This window comes from Nycticebus coucang, chromosome 10, assembly GCF_027406575.1.
Source record: "Nycticebus coucang isolate mNycCou1 chromosome 10, mNycCou1.pri, whole genome shotgun sequence".
Lineage (NCBI taxonomy): Eukaryota > Metazoa > Chordata > Mammalia > Primates > Lorisidae > Nycticebus > Nycticebus coucang.
In genome coordinates this window covers 40,761,694-40,784,019 of record NC_069789.1, presented here as the reverse complement: position 1 = coordinate 40,784,019, position 22,326 = coordinate 40,761,694, and the positions used below count along the sequence as shown (strand labels likewise).

At 37.3% G+C, this 22,326-nt stretch overlaps 1 protein-coding gene across 3 annotated transcripts in view; it reads right to left on the bottom strand.

The window, feature by feature from the left end:
- Window positions 1–21,958, bottom strand: part of RAB3GAP2 (RAB3 GTPase activating non-catalytic protein subunit 2) — a 122,902-nt gene extending 100,944 nt beyond the window's left edge. For 2 of the 3 annotated variants that reach the window (XM_053606382.1, XM_053606383.1), the window contains exons 1-2: window positions 21,720–21,913; window positions 2,081–2,145 (exon numbers count right to left, since the gene is read on the bottom strand). In XM_053606382.1, coding sequence (XP_053462357.1) covers window positions 2,081–2,145; window positions 21,720–21,834 — 180 coding nt within the window. In that variant the 5' untranslated portion in view covers window positions 21,835–21,913. Of the gene's footprint in view, window positions 1–2,080; window positions 2,146–21,719 lie in introns of all 3 variants that reach the window. The other variant, XM_053606381.1, reaches the window with a different exon arrangement.
- Between the last annotated feature and the right edge of the window lie 368 nt (window positions 21,959–22,326).

Sequence of the window (22,326 nt, the reverse complement as noted above, 5' to 3'; positions counted from 1 at the left end):
TAATGATGTTACTTATACATGGAAAGTTCTGCTTGATGCTGCAGTTCAAGGCAAGGATTCTATTCTTTTCCCTGGCCATAGTGTCACTTTTATTTCCACCCATTCAACAGTCTCCTTTGGCAAAGATGTCTTACTTTAAGGGGAGGATCCAAATTCAAAGAAGCTCTCTTGAACACAATGGGGTAACTTGAACACGCAGATAACCTCTGATCTTCACTGTCCCTGTCTACATTCCCTCTTACAATGTATAGGGGTTCAAAGGTAGAATCAAGAATAGTTAGGGCCATCCTTTCACCGAGTCTGTATTTGTCTTTTAAGTTGAGATGTGACTCTTATATGCAACAAATATCTGGCTTGAGTTTTTGTATCCAGTCAGCTAACCTATGCCTCTTTAGAGGACAGTTTAAGCCATTCAAATGCAAATCAAAACTACTTTGAGATATCATCTAACTCCAGTAAGACTAGCCTATATCACAAAATCTCAAGACCAGAGATGTTGGCGTGGATGCGGAGAAAAGGGAACACTTCTGCACTGCTGGTGGGAATGCAAATTAATACATTCCTTTTGGAAAGACATATGGAGAACACTCAGAGATCTAAAAATAGATCTGCCATTCAATCCTGTAATTCCTCTGCTGGGCATATACCCAGAAGACCAAAAATCACAACATAACAAAGATATTTGTACCAGAATGTTTATTGCAGCCCAATTCATAATAGCTAAGTCATGGAAAAAGCCCAAGTGCCCATCGATCCACGAATGGATTAATAAATTGTGGTATATGTATACCATGGAATACTATGCAACCTTAAAGGAAGATGGAGACTTTACCTCTTTCATGTTTACATGGATGGAGCTGGAACATATTCTTCTTAGTAAAGTATCTCAAGAATGGAAGAAAAAGTACCCAATGTACTCAGCCCTACTATGAAACTAATTTGGGGCTCTCACATGAAAGCTATAACGCAGTTACAACTTAACAATGGGGGAAGTGGGAAAGAGGGGGGTGGGTAGAGGGAGGGGGATCGGTGGGATCACACCTGTGGTGCATCTTACAGGGGTATTTGCGAAACTTGGTAAATGTAGAATGTAAAGGTTTTGGCACAGTAACTGAGATAACGCCGGAAAGGCTATGTTAACCACTGTGATAAAAATGTGTCAAATGGTCTATGAAGCGAGTGTATGATGCCCCATGATCATATCAATGTATACAGTTATGATTTAATAAAAGAAAAAAAAAAAGAATAGTTAGGGATGACTGGTAATTGTCAATAAGTTCTAACAATACTGTTTCATTCACTCTGTAAGTCTTCATTCTATGTGAGCTAATAAATTTTCTTGTTATTAAAGTCAGCTAAAGTTAGATTTTCTTTAGCCATAGGTGAAAATATATACAAGAACTGTGTCTACCTTGTACATTGCTATATTCCCAGCACCTAGAAAGACGCCTAGAATATGGTGGGCCCAACAAATATTTGTCGAATGAATAGCCAGGGAGTCTAAAAGAATAACTTATGAAGGATAAAGAATCCTAAAAGGTTTTGAGAACATTCTATTCTCAATTTAGCCCACTGCTATGGGGCATAATGAGAGATGATCAGGACATGAGGGCACAGTGACTAGATTAATGCCATTATTGAGGGAGTGGGTTCAGTACTGGGGGATTAAGTGCATTATAAAAGGGGGAGTCTGGTTTCTTCTCTTTCATTTTCCCTTTCTTTCTCCTCTATCCAGCCCTTTGCCTTCTGCCATGTGATGAGGGACCAAGAAGGCCCTTGCCAGTTGCTGGCCCCTCAATCTTGGACTTCCCTGCCTGTAGAACTGTGACCAATAAATTTTTGTTCATTATAAACTACCCAGTCTCAGGTATTCTGTTATAGCAGCACAAAACAAAATAAGACACCCACTTAACTATCAAGTCACTAACTTCTTTAAGAACAGGTATCTAGTTAAGTACTATTGAGCAAGCACAAAAATGCTCTTGGTATAGATTTTAAAATATCAACCTAACAATGAACTATGTTACCATCAGTACAGAAAGGAAAATGCCACTACCAAAAGACATGTATAAAGACTTACAGGTTCTTGGGATTCTGTTTCTTCCCATGCTCCCCAACCATCATCTTCCCAGTTTGTTGATTTACCTAATGTTAAAGAAGATGAAAAATGGTTATGTGAAATATAAGGCTTAAACATTTTAAAAACATTTCTTTAAACATAATACAAACAATCCCACTATAACACTGATGTTAAGGAAGAAAACAACAATAAAATGTGTTACATCTGGACTTTGCTTTGTATAGAATATCAGGAGACATCTGACCTACTAAATTTCTAAATCTTTATATTAGTAAAATTGTGTGCAAGTTACTTGGATCTCAAGGCATTGAACTACAAAGTCTTTCCTCATATAAATCAAACTGCAAAGGTCCCTTTAACAAAATCTAAAAATGTCAAATGTTTATTACTAAAGACATTAGTTATAAATAAGCAGTGACAAAAAACATATCTAAAATTTCACACGTCTCATAAAAAAGGCTTTTTTTTGCCTAAATGTCTTATAGACATCACTAATTCACTTAAATATCACAAGGGCCCTTTACCATCTCCATTTTACAATGAGAAAAACAGATTACATAGAGAATTCAAGTAGCTTGACCAACATCATTCAACAATCAGTGGCAGAGTGTGGCTTAAGTTCAAGTCTACCTGAGTTCCAAAGCCCATGTTCTTAATTAACTTCTACTAGAGTTCATGAAGAAGGATAATATTAAACAGTGGGGTTTATAGTTAAGGTCAGAAGTAACAGAGTCCTTATTTTAAACCAGAAACATTCCTTTGATACTGAGATTTCCAGTTTTTTTTTTTTTAACCTTGGAAAGTTATTTTCTTCTTCGGCAATTCAATTTGGGTAGGCAATCTCTTTATTTTGCTTCTTTTTCCACAGCACCAGAAGCAACTGTCTTATTGTGGGCTGATGGCAGATAATTAGGCCATCTCATTTAGAATTTCAGGGTATGTACTATCTCTTACATTAAAAAGCAAAGCACCTAGAAAAGCTTACCATTGAAGTTCATGATTTGATCTAAAATTGCTACAAAAATGTGTATCAAATTACCAGTCTCAAAAATAGGTATATCAAATTAGTATAGTCTCAAAAAGACCTTACAGAATTAAAGCCCCAGAAGGTCATCTAATCAGTCGTTCATTCAACAAATACAGCATCTTTTGTGTGTTTGGCACTATGCTAAGTGCTGGTGATAAGTTAATAAGACTTTGAAGCGCTTAGTTTGTACAAGTAATCTCTATTGAATACTATACAAAACTGTTTAAAATGTGTCACTTCTCCTACATCCTGGTACAAAAAGTACCTGACTCAAATTAGAAATGACTCATACATTCAGCAAGCCAGGAGTAATTTGAATGTTCTACCCCAGCAGATATCCACTATCTCTTTTATGCCACAATTCAAAAAATCTAAGAAAAGAACTTGATAAATACATTACACAAAGTATTTGTGTTCTTGAGGGTTTATTCATTTCTCAATGTCCCTGACTGGAGAGCTTCTCTCAACAAGAGTGAAAGAAAGTTTAATTGGGCATCTCTCACTATCACAGGAATACATTTTATCAACGATGTCAGGATATAAACAGAGCCTAAAGGAAGATGAAACAACAGTATTATTCAGGTAAAGATATTTCTGGTAGGTCTCTAGAATCCTAAGTCTATAAATACACTATGAGAAAATGCTTTCCAAATTTCAGACAACTTAAAAATGGGAAACTGGCCGCCAACTGGCCGCCACTACTCTTCTGGCTTTCTACTTAGTGCTAATGGTTTAAATCTTGTGGCCTTTTCAGTTCTGTTGCAATCATTTGATATGGTTTTGCAAGCTGCTAGTTGACAGCTATTGTCAGCTGTTAAAAAGTGTTAAATCCCAGCACTTCACCAAAGTTATGTCTGATGTGTTCAAATTATGAAAGCAGGCCAAGTACATTCTTTAGGAAAGAAAAAAGATGGTTTATATCAAGAAAACAGCTGAGTTACCATTCAGTCACTCCTTCTAGTAACCTTTCTAAGAAGGATGGTATTCTTCCTTACGATGGTCTTCTCCAGTAGTGTTTTTTCATTGATCATTGACTAGGATTGTAGGTAACCAAAGCAACTGTTTAACATAAACTTGAGAACTATGCTTTGGTTTATGTTGATATGGAATAATATTCTAAGATCTTGAGTTCTACAAATTTTAAGACATCATGAAAAAGCAAGACTGATTTGCTCAATCTATTATCAATTACTATAAAGAAAAGCTAGAAGACAAGCTAAACATAGTTCATCATCATTCTCCTAGGAGAATAAATAGATCAATATAACTTAAGAGGTAAATCAGTTTAAGAAAGTGTATCACAGAATAAGGACATCAAGACACCCAATTTCTTCTTTAAGATAGTTTGGGTCCACTGTAAAAGATTCGAAACACTCCACCAGTCATCCAACTACACAGCCAGAGCTATGAAGCATTCATTTCAGTCAAAGCCTAGACTATAAATTATAGAAAAAATTTAATTTTTTCTATTAAGTAGCAACTGCCCAATCTCTAAAAAGTAATTCTTTAAGCGATTCTGTCATCAGCTGCTTGTGCCTTTCATTTTATTGATGTCCAATCCAACAAAATGGATTAGAAAGTTATGGTAAGAATATGGTATTCACATCCATTGGCTTCATAAAAGCAGACTTATATAGTCTCTCCTGCAGATTCCCTTTAATAGGTAACCTAATCCTTCACATGGGAGAAATTAATGAGTTAGGGGTAACTGAAGATGTTCAGAGATTCTGTATTAGGAGATGTGCACTGGGTCTAGGAATCTACATTTCAACTGTCCTCAACCCCACAAATTTGAAGCAGATGGTGTATGCATACATCATGCTCTAAACATACTAACTTTTATTTTTTGAGACAGAGTCTCACTTTGTCACCCTTGGTAGAATGCCATGGCGTCACAGCTCACAGCAACCTCGAACTCCTGGGCTCAAGCAATTCTCTTGCCTCAGTGTCCCGAGTAGCTGGACTATAGGCTCCCATCACAATGCCCAGCTATTTTTAGAGGCAGAGTCTCGCTCTGGCTCAGGCTGGTCTCAAACCTGTTAGCTCAGGGCAATCCACCCACCTCGGCCTCCCAGAGTGCTGGGATTACAGGTGTGAACCACTGCGTCTGGCCAATATACTAACTTCAACATAAACTTAACTGCCACTCTAATTTGATCCTAAATATTTTTTTTCCCTTTGCCTGTCACTACAGGCAGGACTGTTCACTCACTGGTAGGTAGTCTTTAACAACAGTATCTAATAGAAATATAATGTGAGCTGTCTATGAACTTTTAAATTAACTAGCAGCAGCTACATTAAAAAGTAAAAAGAAACAGGTAAAATTAACCTTAACAATATTTAGCATAACATAGTCAGATTATCTTTTCAACATGTAATCAATATAAAATTATTTGTGACATATTTTAGTCTTTTTTTTTTTTTCATGCTGAGTCTTCAAAATCCATTAGGTTTTACTCTTAGTGGACATCATAATTTGTCCTAGTCACATTCTTAAGTGCCAGAAAGCACATGTGGCCAGTGGGTTCAGTGTAAGACAGCTTAGGTTTAGAACAACATTAGGCCTAGATGGCTGGACTGGAGTTGAAAACTGTATCTGTCTCATAGTTATTGTAGTCAAATATGCAAAGAACTAGGGACAGTTGGCAAGTAGATACCCTGTCATGAAAGTATCATTCTCCAAATACAACATTCTCATTCTTACTCTCTGCCTTTGTCCCATATCTGTCAATTTACTTTTTAATGCCTTCCCACTTTACCTCTCCAAATCTAATTTCTTCTCCAGGACTCAGATTAATTCTTCATGAAATTTTCTTTCATCAATGATCTTTCCCTTTGAAGCTACAGCATTTGATTGTGTTTCTTATTCAGAACTTAATTACATACTACCTTGGGTTATTTGTTGTATTGTTAGTTAACTTGTAATTAGCCGATTTACCATGAGTGCATGCCTTGTCCACACAACTACTGAACAGGGAATGTATATGCAAACAGGCATATATACACATATATAAACAGTTTCAAAAGCATCATAAATTCTCTTTTGTTCTGAGTAGAGTGCTACAGTGTCATCATAGCTCAAAGAAACCTCAAATCCTGGGTTTTGAGGTTTTGGCTGGATCAATCTTCCAGCCCCAGCCTCCCAAGTAGCTGGGATTATAGGCATGCACAACCACACCCAGCTTCTATTTTTAGCACAGACTTGCTGGTCTCCAACTCCTGAACTCAGACAATCCAGCCACCTTGGCCTCCCAGAGTGCTAGGTTTATAGGTGTGAGCTACCGCAACCAGCCAAATTCTTAATAAATACTTGCTCAATAGTCTTTGAAAATGAAATTCTTACCCAAATGCTTCCTTATATACTCCCACAAACACCACTGGATTTAAATTAGTATTTTTTAATATAATGAAAAAAATCAGCTATTGTTTCTAAGTCTTTTGCCTTTCAACAGAAATATGAATTCCAGAAATACAAAACAAGGTCATTTTTTTAAATAACCTTTATATAGAGGATCAAAACTGTCTTTTCCAAATAACTTTTCTATGTAACCTTATAATGACACTGATAATTTTCTTCTTTTCCATTTCATATTAACTAGTGAGACAAAATAATTTAAAAGTACCAATTTCTAGCGTTAGTTTTGATTAAATAAAAATACTCTTTTATTCTAATTTAAGTCTTTATATTTCATATGTACACATGCATGCACACGTGCACAAACACAAAAGGTATATTTCAAAATTTCAAAACAAAACTTGTATCATTACTAACAAAAGATCCTGTATTAAGAATGAAAAGCCAAGCCGGGCATGGTGGCTCACGCCTGTAATCATAGCACTCTGGGAGGCTGAGGTGAGTGGATTGGCCTCAGCTCAGAGGTTCGAGACCAGCCTGAGCCAGAGGGAGAACCCAGAACTTAATTACATACTGCTTTGGGTCTCTATAAAAAAAGCCGGACGTTGTGGCAGGCGCCTGTAGGCCCAGCTACTTGGGAGGCTGAGGCAAGAGAATCGCTTAAGTCCAAGAGTTGGAGGTTGCTGTGAGATGTGACGCAAAGTGAGACTCTATCTCAATAAAAAAAATTAAAAAATAAAAGAAATGAAAAAAAAAGAGAAAATTAAAAAAAAAAATCTTCAAGGGCGGCGCCTGTGGCTCAGTGAGCAGGGCGCCGGCCCCATATGCCGAGGGTGGTGGGTTCAAACCCACCCCTGGCCAAACTGCAACAAAAAAATAGCCGGGCATTGTGGCGGGCACCTGTAGTCCCAGCTACTCGGGAGGCTGAGGCAAGAGAATCGCTTAAACCCAGGAGTTGGAGGTTGCTGTGAGCTGTGTGACGCCAAGGCACTCTACCAAGGGCAATAAAGTAAAACTCTGTCTCTACAAAAAAAAAAAAATCTTCAAACTAAGCCAATTGAAAGCAAAATTAAAAAAAATACATATATGAAAAGCCAGCAGGGCAGAGTGGCTGTAATGCTAGCAATTTGGGAGGCCACGGCAGGAGGATCATTTAAGGCCAGGAGTTCGAGACCACCCTATGCAACACAGCCAAGACCTTATCTCTACAAAAATATAAATTAGCCATGCATAGTGACCTATGCCTGTAGTCTCAGCTACTTGGGAGGCTACGGCAGGAGGATCACTTGAGCCCAGGAATTCAAAGTTGCAGTGAGCTATGATGACACTACTGCACACCAGACTGGGCAACAGAGCAAGAATCCATCTCTTAAAAAAAAAAAAAGAAAGAAAAAGAAAACCCAAAGTACTCATTCAATTACATGTTTCAACAACCTAGTTTCTTGATAGGGTTTAAAAAAAAAAAATCACAAAGGCCACTAAGTTTCCAAATAAACACCATACATTTTGAAGAAAAAAGGACATTTCATCATTCTTAAGTTGTGTCAGTACTCTATTATGCAAATATTCTTTTCACCAATGGTGAATAAAACAGGATGTCTGACCTAAAAAGGGGTCAAAAATTGTAAATATTATCTATTAGAAAAACTTAAAAATAGATGATGAGAATGTATCTCAGGTCTTATTACTTTCATGCTATGATTCACATCCAGACGTTGCCTAAAACATTCATTTTGCAACTGTATTACATCAGAATGACATTCCAGCTGTACGCAAAATATCAAAGACACATTTCTTTTTTTGAGACAGAGTCTCACTTTGTCACCCTCAGTAGAGTGCTATGGCGTCACAGCTCACAGCAACCTCCAGCTCTCGGGCTTAGGTGATTCTCTGGCCTCAGCCTCCCGAGTAGCTGGGACTACAGGCGCCCACCAGAATGCCCGGCTATTTTTTGTTGCAGTTTGGCCAGGGCGGGGTTTGAATCCACCACGCTCATTATATGGGGCTGGTGCCCCACTCACTGAGCCATAGGCGCAGCCCCAAAGACTCATGTTTTAACTGAGCTTCCTCACCTCATTTCTTGTACAACCTATTGATAAAATGGCATTTCTACTACATCAGATATTTCTACTTAGTTTTAAATCTTTCATCTTTTTTTTTCAAGTCTCACCAATGGGGTGAACTTCCTTTAAAATGTATTCTTTTCACATTCTTAAACTTTTTTCCTGTTAAATTCACAGAAAGTCAAGAAGTACACTGAGGATTCAATTTGAGTCTCAAGAAGTATGCTGGTTTAAAAAATTTTGTTTGTCCAACTCTGTCACTGAAATTGTCCTTCACACTTGTTTAATACCACATCTTGAACCTTACTTTCTAAGTAAAATTAATAAGCTGATCTCCAACTAACTTATATGATATTAGGAGAAATAAATGAGGGTAAGATGAAGTTATAAATAATAGTAACAAAAAGCAACTACCTCCTCATTGGTTAGTAACCTGACTTTTCAATTCTTGAATTTTTTTTTTTTTTTGCTGGCCAGTACTGGATTTGAACCCGCGACCTAGACATATGGGACCAGCACCCTACTCTTTGAGCCATGGGTACAGCCCATTCACTTTTTTTATACCTTCACTGAATAGGAGGACTAACTGGTAACATAACCATAAGCCTGTGTTCTTACCCTTATCAAATGTTTTGCCTGAATGAATAAAACCATTGACTCCAAAATGTGAAAAGTAACCATAAAACGTAAAATGTAAGCACAAAAATTTAGAGATTTTTTTTTCCTCTGAAGATAGTATTAAAAAACCCATGTCTCTGTCACTTGACAAATGAAACCTTCCAACCATAGAGAAAATGCACTTTACTCGATCATAGAAACAAAATTACAGATGTTTTATTTAAGGGTATTTCCTATGAATGTCTTATTCCACCAACAAAAGCTTAAATAAGAAATTCAACTTCTGTTTTCCACAGCTCTATTTAATTCCCAAAATACATTATTCTAATCTGTTTCTGAATGGTCTGTTCTTATAAAATGAGAGTATGTTTTTTGTTTAACTCTAGACAGAAAATTGAATTCTAGAAATGGACAATTAATTTAATAGTATTTGCTTCTTCCAATATGAGTATGGCAAGATCAAAAACTAAATGAAAAACTTAAACCATTAAACATCAGGAAAAGGAAAACTTAATTTTTGTAGCCTAATAAAAGATCTTAGCACAAAAGGAAATTCATTTCCGTTCTTTTGAAATAGGAAAAAACAGAGATAAAGTACTTATTTCTTTAAAAAGTAAGAACCTCCTATAACCTATGTCTTATAATTCAAGGGCTTCAACAAATTTACTTGGCTTTTCTTGGCCAAAGCGAGGGAAGCATCACACAGCAAGACAAAGTGAAAGAAAAGTCTAAGAATACAGAAGTTGCTTTTTCCATGCTTCAGAATTATTAACTTTTTTCTATTTCTAGAGAAATGGAAAATGGGGAAATAAATTTTGTATTAGCACATTCCTCTAAGTGCTCTAAAATTAGTCATCCTGTTTTCAACAACCAGGGGTTCTTCTCTTTCAAACCACCGAGATTAAATCAGACATGATCTTTAAGGTCCATTTCAGTTCCAGAATTAAGAATCCTGTTCTCAAATAAGCAAACCCTCATATCATCTAATAAAAACATTCATCCTATCCTGATAGTTAATTTACAAAATGACTTATCTGAAAATATCTGAAAGCAGAAATACAGTATATACTCTTGCCCTCAGGTAAGACTGCTCTAAAAAGTTTTTTAAAAAATAAACATGCTCCTTTTGCCCCAAAACCTAAGATATCTTTAGTCCCATCTTTAAAAAAATAAAAGCAACCCCTATTTATAGACCTAAAGAAATATCATATACTGTATCATCGTTTTTATACTTTTTTCTATAGTATATTAAAGAACTTACATGTTTTTAATAATTTTGTTTCTTATAACTTTATAATCACATATTACTGATGTTTTTATATTCAGAGCAACAGAAAAAATAAGCATGGGTAAAAAGGAAATGTGTCATTATAAAATACAGGTAAAGGTATGTAAAAATTGCTAACTAAAGCTAATTTCTACATTTACCACATCTTCCTTCCTTAACCTATTCTAATATTCAACCACCGTAAAATCTTTCCTGATATTTAAATTAAATCCTTCCTAAATCAGTTAGAGAAATGCCTAATAATTTAACAGTGAACCTGGAACATTTGGTTCTGTAGTAAAGAAAAAAATGTAGAGGGCATATTTATCATTGTGTTTTATTTCATAGTCAGCATTTCTAAAACAAGGGCAAACATCCAAGTAAGACACAATCCAACACACCATAGCCATTCATTCATAATATTAAGTTCCTACTACCTGCCAGTTGGGTACCAAAGCTGGGGATACAATGAATATATTACTTCCTAGCCTAATTTAATTTACAGTTTAATTTATAATTTAATGAAGAATACAGAGACATTAACAGGCAAATGCAACACAAGGCTGATACTACCAAAAAATTGAAAACTAGAGGAAAAAGTTAGCCACATACTAGAAAAAAGGTATTTCATGTAGGTCATTATTTTTCATGGCTCCATACTATTCTACCATGGCAATATAACCTAGTTCAATTAATCCCCTAGTATCAGGTACTGTTTCCAACTTTTTGCAGTTATAAATACTTCCTTGTAATGTTAAACTGCAAACTTACATTTTTTACTTTATATAAACTGTTTCTAACCTTGCTAAACAGTTTTAATAATGATTAGTTTAAAAATAAGAAAAGAAAAAGTGGACTTCAAATATAAAGCAATCATCTTTTTCCAAAAAGAAGACCCCAAAATTAAAAGCTTTTTGGGCAACCTGAACATTACTCACTATAAATGCAGGTATTTAGATGACATAATCAAATGTCTACATGTGGGGACATTTAATTATGTTACACATCATATGACATTAATTTAGAGACAAAAATGTTCAAAATCCCAGTGATAGGAAATATGTTAAAATATAATAATTTACTCTTGCTTTAATCCATTTTCATATTTAAGAAAACAAAACCCCTCTACATGCACCTTCAACATCAATGTCTTTGGAGAAAAAAAATGTAACAGTAACATGGTACTGACTACATGCAAAGAATTGTTCTGAAGAAAACTTTCCCTATAAGATATGTACTACTACTATCCATTTTACAGTTGAGGTTTTTGAGACAAAAAGAAATTATGAAATTCCCTCAAGGTCACATAACTGACAAACAGCAGAACTAGGATTCAGATTCTGACAGGCCAGCACGAGGGGCCATTTCCACGCACCTTTTCAGTAAGCTAATCGTTTTCCAGAATACATTATCTTCAGTGGCATCTAAGTTATCTGATATATTCTTGAATCCAATGTGACCCTGTCACTGGCAATTTTAACCCTACTCCCATAACATTAAAAAGCAATACAGTAAGGGGTTGTTGTGGAGATCAAAGCTGTATAGTTATACAGAAAATTCCTTTTTCCTTCATAGAAAAGTTTTTATGTCAAAAGTGGTATGTTTGCAAATATTGATTAGGTTACTGGCCCAAACCCAAACAGCAGAAAAAATATAGACTACTAACAATGATTCCAAACAGTAATTAGCAATAAAAAGATAAGCAAATTTAAATATTTTTAAAAGAATCTCTTGGAAATTTTACTATTACTTTTCTACAGATCATACAAAAGAGAAAACAAAATGAAAAAAAAAATAGAAGAAAGATTAGGGCTGGATATGGGGTAAGATGAAAAAATTCTAGAGATCTGTTTTAACTAACACTACTGAGCTATATACTTAAAAATGGTTAAGAAGGGCCTGGCGTTGTGGCTCACACGTATAATCCTAACACTTCAGAAGGCTGAGGCTGGAGGATCACTTGGGCCTGTGAGTTTGAGGTTGCAAAGAGATATGAAGACACTCACGTGTCTAATTCCCAGCATCCTGGGAGGCCAAGGCAGGATGACGACTTTTAGTCAGGAGTTTGAGACCAGACTGAGCAACAGAGTAAGGCCATGTCTATACAAAAAATTTACAAATTAGCTGGGTGTGACGGCATGTGCCTATAGCCCCAGCTGCTTGGGAGGCTGAGGTAGAAGGGTCCCTTAAGCCCAGGAATTTGAGGTTGCAGCGAGTTTTGACCCCACTACTGCATTCTAGCCTGGGTAACAGTGTGAGAACTCTTAATATGCATATCTCACTTATAAGTGGCATCTAAAAAAGTTGTAGAAAAAATACAATAAAATTTGCTTTTTAACCATTTAACCATTTTGTTTAGTTTTGAGTTTTTGTTGGTTTTTTGTTGTTGGTGGTGGTGGTGGTAGTTTTTGTTTTCAGACAGGCTCTCACACTGTTGCCTGGCTTGAATGCAGTGACATCTTCACAGCTCACAGCAACCTCAAACTCAAAGGCCCAAGTGATCCTCCTGCTTCAGCCTGCCTCAGCTAGGATTATAGGTGTGAGCCACAATGCTAGGCCCTTCTTAACCATTTTTAAGTATATAGCTTAGTAGGGTTATAGAACTTTTTCATCTTGCAAATCCAGCCCATTAAACAACTTCCCTTTCACTCTCTTCTAGCCTCTGATAACCATCATTATACCTTTTTCTATAAATACCACTATTTTAAATACTTCATATATGGGAATCATATACAGTATGTGGCACTCTTTTGTGCTTGGCTTATTTTACTTAGCATAATTTCCTCAAGGTTCATTCATATTATAGTATGAGACATTTATTTCTGAGAGCCTTGTGTTGCCACCAGGCTGGAATGTAGTGGCAGGACTCACTTCCTGGGCTCAAGTAATCCATCTCAGCCTCCTGAGCAGCTGGGACAATGAATATGTGCCACCACACCCAGCTAATTTTACATTTTTTTGGTAGGAATAGGATCTTCTTATTTTGCCCAGAGAAGTCTCAAACTCCTGGCCTCAAGTGATCCTCACACACTGGCCTCCCAAAGTGCTGGGAGTACAGGAATACAACTGTTTCCTTACTTTTAGTGGCTGAATATATGTGTAGTATTACATTATATGTATATACTACATTTTGTTTACCCATTCACCTAATGATGAACATTTAGGTTGCTTCTTCCTCTTGGCTACTGAGAACTGTCTATAAACATGTGTATGCAAATACTTCTTTGAGACCCTGCTTTCAATTCCTTTGCACACATACTCTAAAGTAGGATTGCTGGATACGATAATTCTCTTTAATTTTTTAAGGAACTCTGTATTGTTTTCCACAATGGCTGCACCATTTTACCATCCTACCAACAGTTCACAAGGGTTCCAATTTCTCCACATCCTTATCAACACTGCTTATTTTTTGTTTTGTTTGAGACGGATTTTTACTCTGCTACCCCAGGCTAGAGTGCCATGGTGGCTGCCTTGCTCGTAGTAACCTTAAACTCCTGGCTCATCCTGCCTTAGCCTCCAAGTAGCTGGGATTATAGACACCCATCACAAAACCAGCTAATTTTTTTGTTTTTAGTAGAGACAAGATCTAGCTCTAGCTCAGGTTGGTCTCCTGACCTCAACAGATCCTCCTGCCTCAGCCTCTCAGAGTGCTAGGACTATAGGCATGAGCCATTGTTCCAGCCTATTTGCTGTTTTTTTAATGCTAGCCACTAATAGATGTGAGATAACATTATATTTTGGTTTGCATTTCTCTGATGATGTTGAGCATCTTTTCATGTTTGTTGGTCATCTATCATCTTTGAAGAAATGTCTACTTGAATCCTCTGCTCATTTTTTAATAAGATTTGATTTTTTGTTGTTGAGTTGCAGAAATTCTTCATGTATCTTGGGTATTAATCCCTTATTAGATATATAACTTGCAAATATTTCCTCCCTTTCTGTTGGCTGCTTTTTCAGTCTGTTGGTTGTGTCCTTTGATGTACATTTTTTTAGTATAGCCCCATTTGTCTATTTTTGTTTCTGTTGCCTGTGCTTTGGGTTCTATATCTAAGAAATCATTGTCAAACCTAATGCTTTCTTCTAGCTGTTTTATAGGATTTTTTTGTTAAGCAATTTTGAGTAGTTTTTGTATATAGCATAAGGGTTCAACTTCATTCTTTTATACCTGAATATCCAGTTTTCCCAACACCATAGGCTCTCCTAGAGGTTCTCAACCATGGGTCGCAACCCACAGGAACTGTATTAAAGGGCCATGGCATCAGGAATGTTAAGAATCACTGGGCTATACAGTAGACTCTGTACCTCTGCTGAAGATCACCTGACTATATGTGTGATGGTTTATTTATGGGTTCTCTAGTCTACTCCATTGGTTTATTTGTCTGCCTTTATGCTAGTATCTTACTGTTTTAGTTTTGAAATCAGGAAGCATGAGTCTTCCAACTTTTTTTTTTCAAACTTGTATAGCCCTGAGGCCTATGTCCCATTTTTTAATGTATACTGTAAGGCCAAAAAAAAAAAAAAAAGGTGGGACTCACTGAAATTACTAAACCCACAGGATAATGGCCTTCACACATTTTGGTCATATATGCCCCTAAAGAGTTTTTAAGCACAGCAGAACCTCCATAGTTACTCTAATTTTCACAGACCAGGCATATACCACATGTACATATCAGTACAGTAGGCCTAGTCCCTTATGTTGACCACCTCTGTATTTTGGCCAGTTTGTTACAGTCCCTTAGGTGGTTAACTTACAGAGGTTCTACTATTGGATGTATACCCTGCACAAAAGATGTAATTTCTCATATACTATAAACATTGACATTTTAAAACACAACTATTACTTTTAAAAATTTATTCAGTGGATCCTAAATACCATAAGACACTACAGGGAAATGATACCCACCAACATCCATTTGAAAAATAATGCTTATCTTCTCAACAGTCCTGTTTCCTCTTTGAATTCTCACTGCCATTCCACTTCCTCCACAGAACGCTATTTTAATGTAATAGATATTTCTCAGCATAAAAATTTCTCTGCAAAAAAGGACGTGAACTGAGAAAAAAGTTTTCTATGATCATAACGCCCTAAACTTAGATTAAAATTTTTTCTTGCTCACCTCATTGCAATTATTAGAAGCAGATACCTGAGGAAAACAGCATAAATATATCACAAGTTTTGATAATTATTAAATATACAAAGTAAAAATTACAGTGGAACCTCTCTAAGTCGACTATCTAAGGGACTGTAAAAAACTGGTCAACATAAGGAACTAGGCTTACTGTACTGCTACGTATATGTGGTGCATTTCCAGTCTATGGAAAGTCAACTGAAGAAAGTGGCCACTGCAGGAGATGGTTAACTATGGAAGTTCTACCATATTTGGAAAACTCTTAAAGAGATAAACAGAGTAATTTATAGCACTTTGATTAAAGGGGAGGTTTTTAATACCTTGGAGTAACTTACTGTAAGATTAGGAACCTGTGAGAGGTAAGAAAAGGCAGGGTAAGAAAGTAAGCACCCTACAGGTTCATGCAAAAAAGGATTCACTTAGAACTGTCTGTTCCTGGCTGGGCATGTTGGCTAACACCTGTGAATCTACCAATCTGGGAGGCTGAGGCAGGCGGACTGCTTGAGCTGAGGAGTTTGAGACCAGCCTAAACAAAAGTGAGACCGCATCTCTATTTAAAAAAATAGAAAAACTAGCTGAGAATAGTGACGCACACCTGTAGTTCCAGCTACCTCAGGAAACTGATGCAAGAGGACCACTTGAGCCCAAAAGTTTGAGGTTTGTGTGAGCTATGATACCACAGCACTCTACCCAGGGTGACAGAGTTAGATTCTGTCTCCAAAAAAATTTTTTAATTTATACAAATAAATAAATGTAAAAAACTATTCCCAAGTAACCCTTAGCAAATTTCCATGTAATTCCAAAGTACTTACTTCAATCTGAAGGCCTTGCTACTGAATAAAATCTAAAATCATTTATGGACCTTTTCGGCTTTCTATCTTACCATCCCCTACCCTCCCACCATAATTTACTGTTTGCAGCTTTCTGAATCCCATGCTGTTTCATATCCCTGGCCTGGCCATTTTCTCTCTGCCTGATGAATATCTATTAAATTATTAATGTGAAAATGTCACCTCCTATATGAAGACTTTCCTGGGTTTCCTGTACAGAATAGACCAATACTCCTTCATTCTTCCCCATCATGTGTCAAATCATAGCATAATACCTCCCACACTCCCTTTACACACTTATCTCTTATTATATTAGCTGAAAATTCCTTGAGTGGGACCTATTGTATTTACCTCTAAACTCATTTTGTGCTTAGAACATAGTAAGTGTACAAACAATTAGCTGAATAAAGAAATTAAAGAACACTCAAGTCTCAATTTTCTCATTGATAAAATTTTAATCTGTTAAGATCCTCTTCCAATTTTAAAGAAATTCAACAACTCTGTTATTTTCTGAAATTTCTATAAATGTTTTGTTTTCAGATTAGTTCTCTCTTCCAGTGTAATCTCATTTTCACTATATAAAAAATTGGATATTTTACTAAATATGTCCTTTGTGATATCCTACCAGGCAAAGTGATTCCACGATTTTAGGTTGTCCTAAAAAAACCACAATTTTTCCAGTGCTGGCAAAAACATGACTTTAATTAATGAATCAAACGTAAGTCCCCATATGCTTTATCTTCTCTCTTTTTGGTAAAAGAGGCTCATATTTTTAGTATGTCAGCAGAAAATTCATTTGCCATCAGGTAAATTAAGAGATCCACAATATTATTATGCCCAATCTTCAAATACTTTTATTCTTCTCTCTACATATCTATGTATGTATTTATTTGCCCAACTCAACTCTAAATTTCAGAAACCTCTGTGGTGAAAATCTAGTTTCACTGGAAATTATGTCACCGTAGATTAAACAGAGACCCATAAAGTGGTACTATCCATTCACGCAACTTCGAAGGAATAAGACCAGATTTCATGTCTGAAATAGTATTTAATTTATAAGAACAATTAATAGTTATCAGTAACATAAACATTGGGAAATAGAGTTCAAGATCTTTTAAAGTTAGAGGTCAGTCCCCATTATAATTAAGATACAAAGTAACAAAAAGTCATATTGTTATTCGTTTATGCTTCAAATATGGAAGAGAATGGTATCACTATATTGCAGTAGTCCACATTAAAATAAAAGGTATTAGCTTTACACTGATAAGCTCTATCATTCACAATTGAGGCTTTTTGTTTTTACATCATCCCTAGAGATGGGGTGGGTTAAGAAATGAAAACTCTATCAACTAGGAAAATAAAAATCATCTCATAATTTGCTTCCTAATAATCATTTACAACACTAATAAATAAACTGAAGAAAAGCAAAGGTAAATACTATTAGCAGTTTAAGGGAGGTCCTATTTACCTGCTCTACTAAATTCATTCTTACTCTCTAAAATTTCATCACAACAAAAGTTTAGAGTCACATTTTCCTAACAAAGAGCTCTGTACAAAACCCAATGTTCTGTAAAAGATGGCCAGGGATATTTACAGAAATCCATAGTACTAGTCATTCTATAAATTCCAAGTAAATTGTAATATGAAAAATTATTTAAAAAAAAAATTATTTTCTGACTTCTTGTAAATTAAAGCACTACTGAAACATAAGTTAAAATAGATGCTCCTTGACTTACAAAAAGATTACATCCTGATAAACCCATTGTAAGTTGACAATAGTTAAGACAAAAATGCATTTAATACACAAACATCATAGCTTAGACGAGCCTATCTTAAATGTGTTCAAAAGACTTACATTAGCCTACAGTTGGACAAAATCATCTAACACAAAGCCTATTTTACAATAAAGTATTCAGTATCTCATGTAATTTACTAAATACAGTACACTGTACAGTATCAGTTATTTACTCTTGTAATCATGTACCCAGCATGATAGAATATCTTACCCAATACCCTTAAGTCCTAGAAAAGATGAAATTTCAAAAATCCAAATATGCTTTCTACAGAATACGTATTACTTTCATACCACTGCAAACTTGAAAAATCGTTAAGTTGAACCATCTTAAATCAAGGGCCAACTGTATGGGTTTTTGCAGAGGGGGTCACTGGTTAAGAGGCCTTTTCTGTTCATTTTCTACATGAACTTATGGTAGCCACCAAGTTATATAAACCTATGAATTTGATTTAAAAGAGTTATAAATTAAACCATATTTGCAAGCCTACAGGCATAATGCAAATTAGTCTAGATGTCTGGGATATGATTATATCCCCAACTGCCTGGACTAAGTTCATATCCTGGGTTTATTTACTCTTCACTGTGTGACCTTGAACAAGTATTCAATCTATATGTATCTGAGTTTTAGCACCTGTAACTATGCCATACAATGTTATTGCAATTAACTGCATCAGCTTTTACACTAATTAAAATTAAGTAAAACTTAAAAAATTCAATTCCTCAATTCCACTACCCACTTTTCAAGGGCTCAAAAGCCACATGTGGCTAGAGGCTGCCATATTGATCAATATAGATATAGAGATAAAAACAAAGAGGATGATATGATTGAAAATAACAAATGGGAACAAGAGGGTCAAACTGACTTCTTTATATGAATTGGTCAGAAAAGGCTACCTCGAGGAGTTGACATTGGAGCTAAGAAGTACATGACCAGATGCAACCAGCATGCAAAGATCTCCAACGAGCATCCAAAGCACAGAGAGCAGCAAGGCCTCAGCCACAAATGTGCTCAGCTGTTCTAACAACAAAGAGTGTCTGATGCATAAGAAATAAGGGGACAGAACTGGGGGGGGTCCAAGAAGTGGCAAGAGGCTGGGCCACAAGGACCTTATAAGCCATGTAAGAACTTTAAATTTTATGTTAAGTGCAACCAAAAACTGTATAGGGTTATAAAGAGGGGACTGTTGTGTCTAAATTATCTTAGAAACTTACTAATTAAGAGACCAAGAGTGGAAGCAGAAAGATCTGTAAGAAGATGGTAAGTGCCATGGCCTAGGTTGCAAGAAGATGGCGGTCTGGACCAGGGGAGTGGCACATGGATGGAAAAAAATGTGTCTCTTTTCTCTACATGCACTGTCAATAATACTGTGTCTTCTATCCTTCACAACCAAGCTCCTTAAAATGGCATTTCATTTTTAAATCCTCAACATCCTATAAATCTGCTTTGTGCCTCTACCATTCCACTGAAACTGCCCTAAGGTCTCAATCATCTCCACCTTCTCAAAACCAGTGAGCACTTTTCTATCCTTACCTTACTTGACCTCAGCTGCATTTGCAAACTGCTCAACACTCCTCACCTTCATCATATTCTCTCCTTCCTCAGCTCCTGGGGTACATTACTCTCACCTGGTTTTTCTCTCCATTAACTTCTCCATTTTACCAGTAATCTCTACTTGAGTCTTAAACTTCAGTACTCAGTACATTTCAAAAATACACAATCTTTGAGACTGAATTGGCTCTTTTTGCTAGTAACTCCTAAATTAACATCTCTAGCCTAGGACTGTCTACTGTTTTAGATCTTTCTATAGTGTTCAACTGGACCCCTTCACTAGGAAATACCACAAACGTTTAAAATTCAGAAGGTTCAACATTTGTCTCCTTCATTCTCATACTATATACCCTTACTCAAGCCAAAGCCAAAGGCTTCCTAACTCCTCACTAGCAATTAACCCCCATCTCCAGACACTGACAAAGTCCTGTAGATTCTACCCCCTTAATATCTTTGTAATCAAGTCCTTCTCAAATCCTGCTAGGGCTATATAAGTTGGCGATCACATCACTTCTTGTTGGGGTTGCTGAAACAAACTCCCAACCAAGTTTTGCTTCCAATCTCTCCTCCACACTGCTGCCAGAACACATTACAGGTATTGAACAAATTATGTTTGTTACATTAAGCACAAATCAGAACACATCATTCCTCTGCTTTTGGAGTACTCCAACAACTTTCACAAAGCTCATGAACTAGCTCCTTATTACCATTACGTGTGTAGCCTCGTCTCCCCCAAACTTCCCCTCACATCCTCCTCTCCATTCAGCTTTTCTTAGTTTTCCAAATACTATGTCACTTCAGGCCTCCCTTCCTCTGCACATGCTATGCCCCTCCCTTATTCCTCTACTACTTCAAAGGCAGGCTTAAGTATTATCATTTTAAAAGAGTTCTTCATATACAGAGTGGACATGAAGTTTGTGTGCAATTTACTATGTTAAACTATTTTAAGTTGCATGCAAATTTTATGTCCACCCTGTATATAACTTGATCACACTATTGGTAGCTTACTGATTTGTCCCTCCCAGTTAATCATAAGCTCCTAGTGGCATGGACCACCAACCTTATTTGGTTTATAGCACCAATGACTGGGACAGAGTTAAGTACTCATTCACAGACGGTTTTGGTATTGTCTATATTTTTAAAAGGGAGAGGAGCTTGTTTAGTGGGCCTTATATTTAAACACGGCATAAAGTGACAGCACTGTACTACAAACCCAAATGTGCTTCACGTTGGAAATGCAAAATAATAATAAACAAAAAAATAAAGCACATCCTTTCAAAATGAGAAATGGATGTTGTATCTAATAAACCAGTCATGGGATTTTTAAACTACATGGGGAAGAGCTTATTTAACAATGACGATAATGATAGGTAGAAGGCTTCTCATCTCAATAAAGCACTCACTCACTTCCTGACAGGTCATTTTCCTCACTTGAGAGACACTTACTCACACTGTAAGAGTCACTCACTTGTCAATCAGCCATATGTTCTCTAAATCTAAATAGGGGACAGAAGACGGAAGAAGAGAATGTGGGGGATGATAAACGTTTTCGGAAGGGGAGGTGGCAGAAGGCCACAGTCCCAGCGATATTAGACAGCGGGCCTGGGGGTTAATACCGCGGTGGAGTGCGGACATATGGCAAGGGGTGGGGAGGATGCGAACACGGAGCAGGCAGTATGAACCAGGGGCCCCGGGCCGAGGAGAAGTGGGGATAGGGAAGACACTGGGAAGGAAAGCTAGGAATGAGAGGAGGGAAGAGAAAGCAGTGACGAAAGGAAGACGCAGTTTTTAGCCAGAGGGACTGAAAAGAAAAGCTAGCTTGAAAGGAAGAGGCGACACCCACCGGGCTTTATGTCAGGTATGGAGGGAGCGTTCCAAAGCGAAGAGGGGAGGCGAGAGCAGACTAGGTCCCAGAGCGCAGAGGCGCGGAGCGCTGGAGACCCGGAGCCGCCAAGCGGAGGCCGCGGACGGCCGGGGAAGGGAAGGGCGAGGACAGGGGCACTTACTGGGGTCCCTCCGCACGGCGCCGCTGGGGATCTCCTCCCGCAGGTGAGGGAAGAGGAAGTCCCGCGCGGCCTGGAGGTCCTGGAAGTAGCAGAATTGGATAATGGAGCAGGCCATGGCTCCAGGGAACCCCACGCCGGCACTCTCCTTACCCCACCACGCCCTGCCCCCTCCACCCCACCACGGCCACCGAGGAACCCCAACAGCTTTGGCCTCGCAGGAGGCGGGGAAACCAAGCCGGAAGTTGCCTGCGCCCTCAGGTCCTGTCGGCCCGAAGCACTGCGCAAGCGCAAACCGTACCGAAGCGCCGGAAAAACAGAGCACTTGTCACGTGACCGGCGCTGCAGCCTGAAGATCTAACGTCTACGTGGAGACTTCCAACAGATTTCCAGTCCCAGTTCTGCACCTACGCGGGGAACAAACATTTTCATTCATTCTGGCTTTTAGCCAGAGATGTTCTAATTGGACTTTGCGTGAGCCATTGAGTCATTCAACTAATCTTATTGATAATCCTACCATTGGCATGGTCCTTAGTGACGAGGCAGTGGGAGGCAGTACTGCGCAAGTATAGGCTTTTGACAAGATAAATTGCTCTTGCTGAAATAAGCC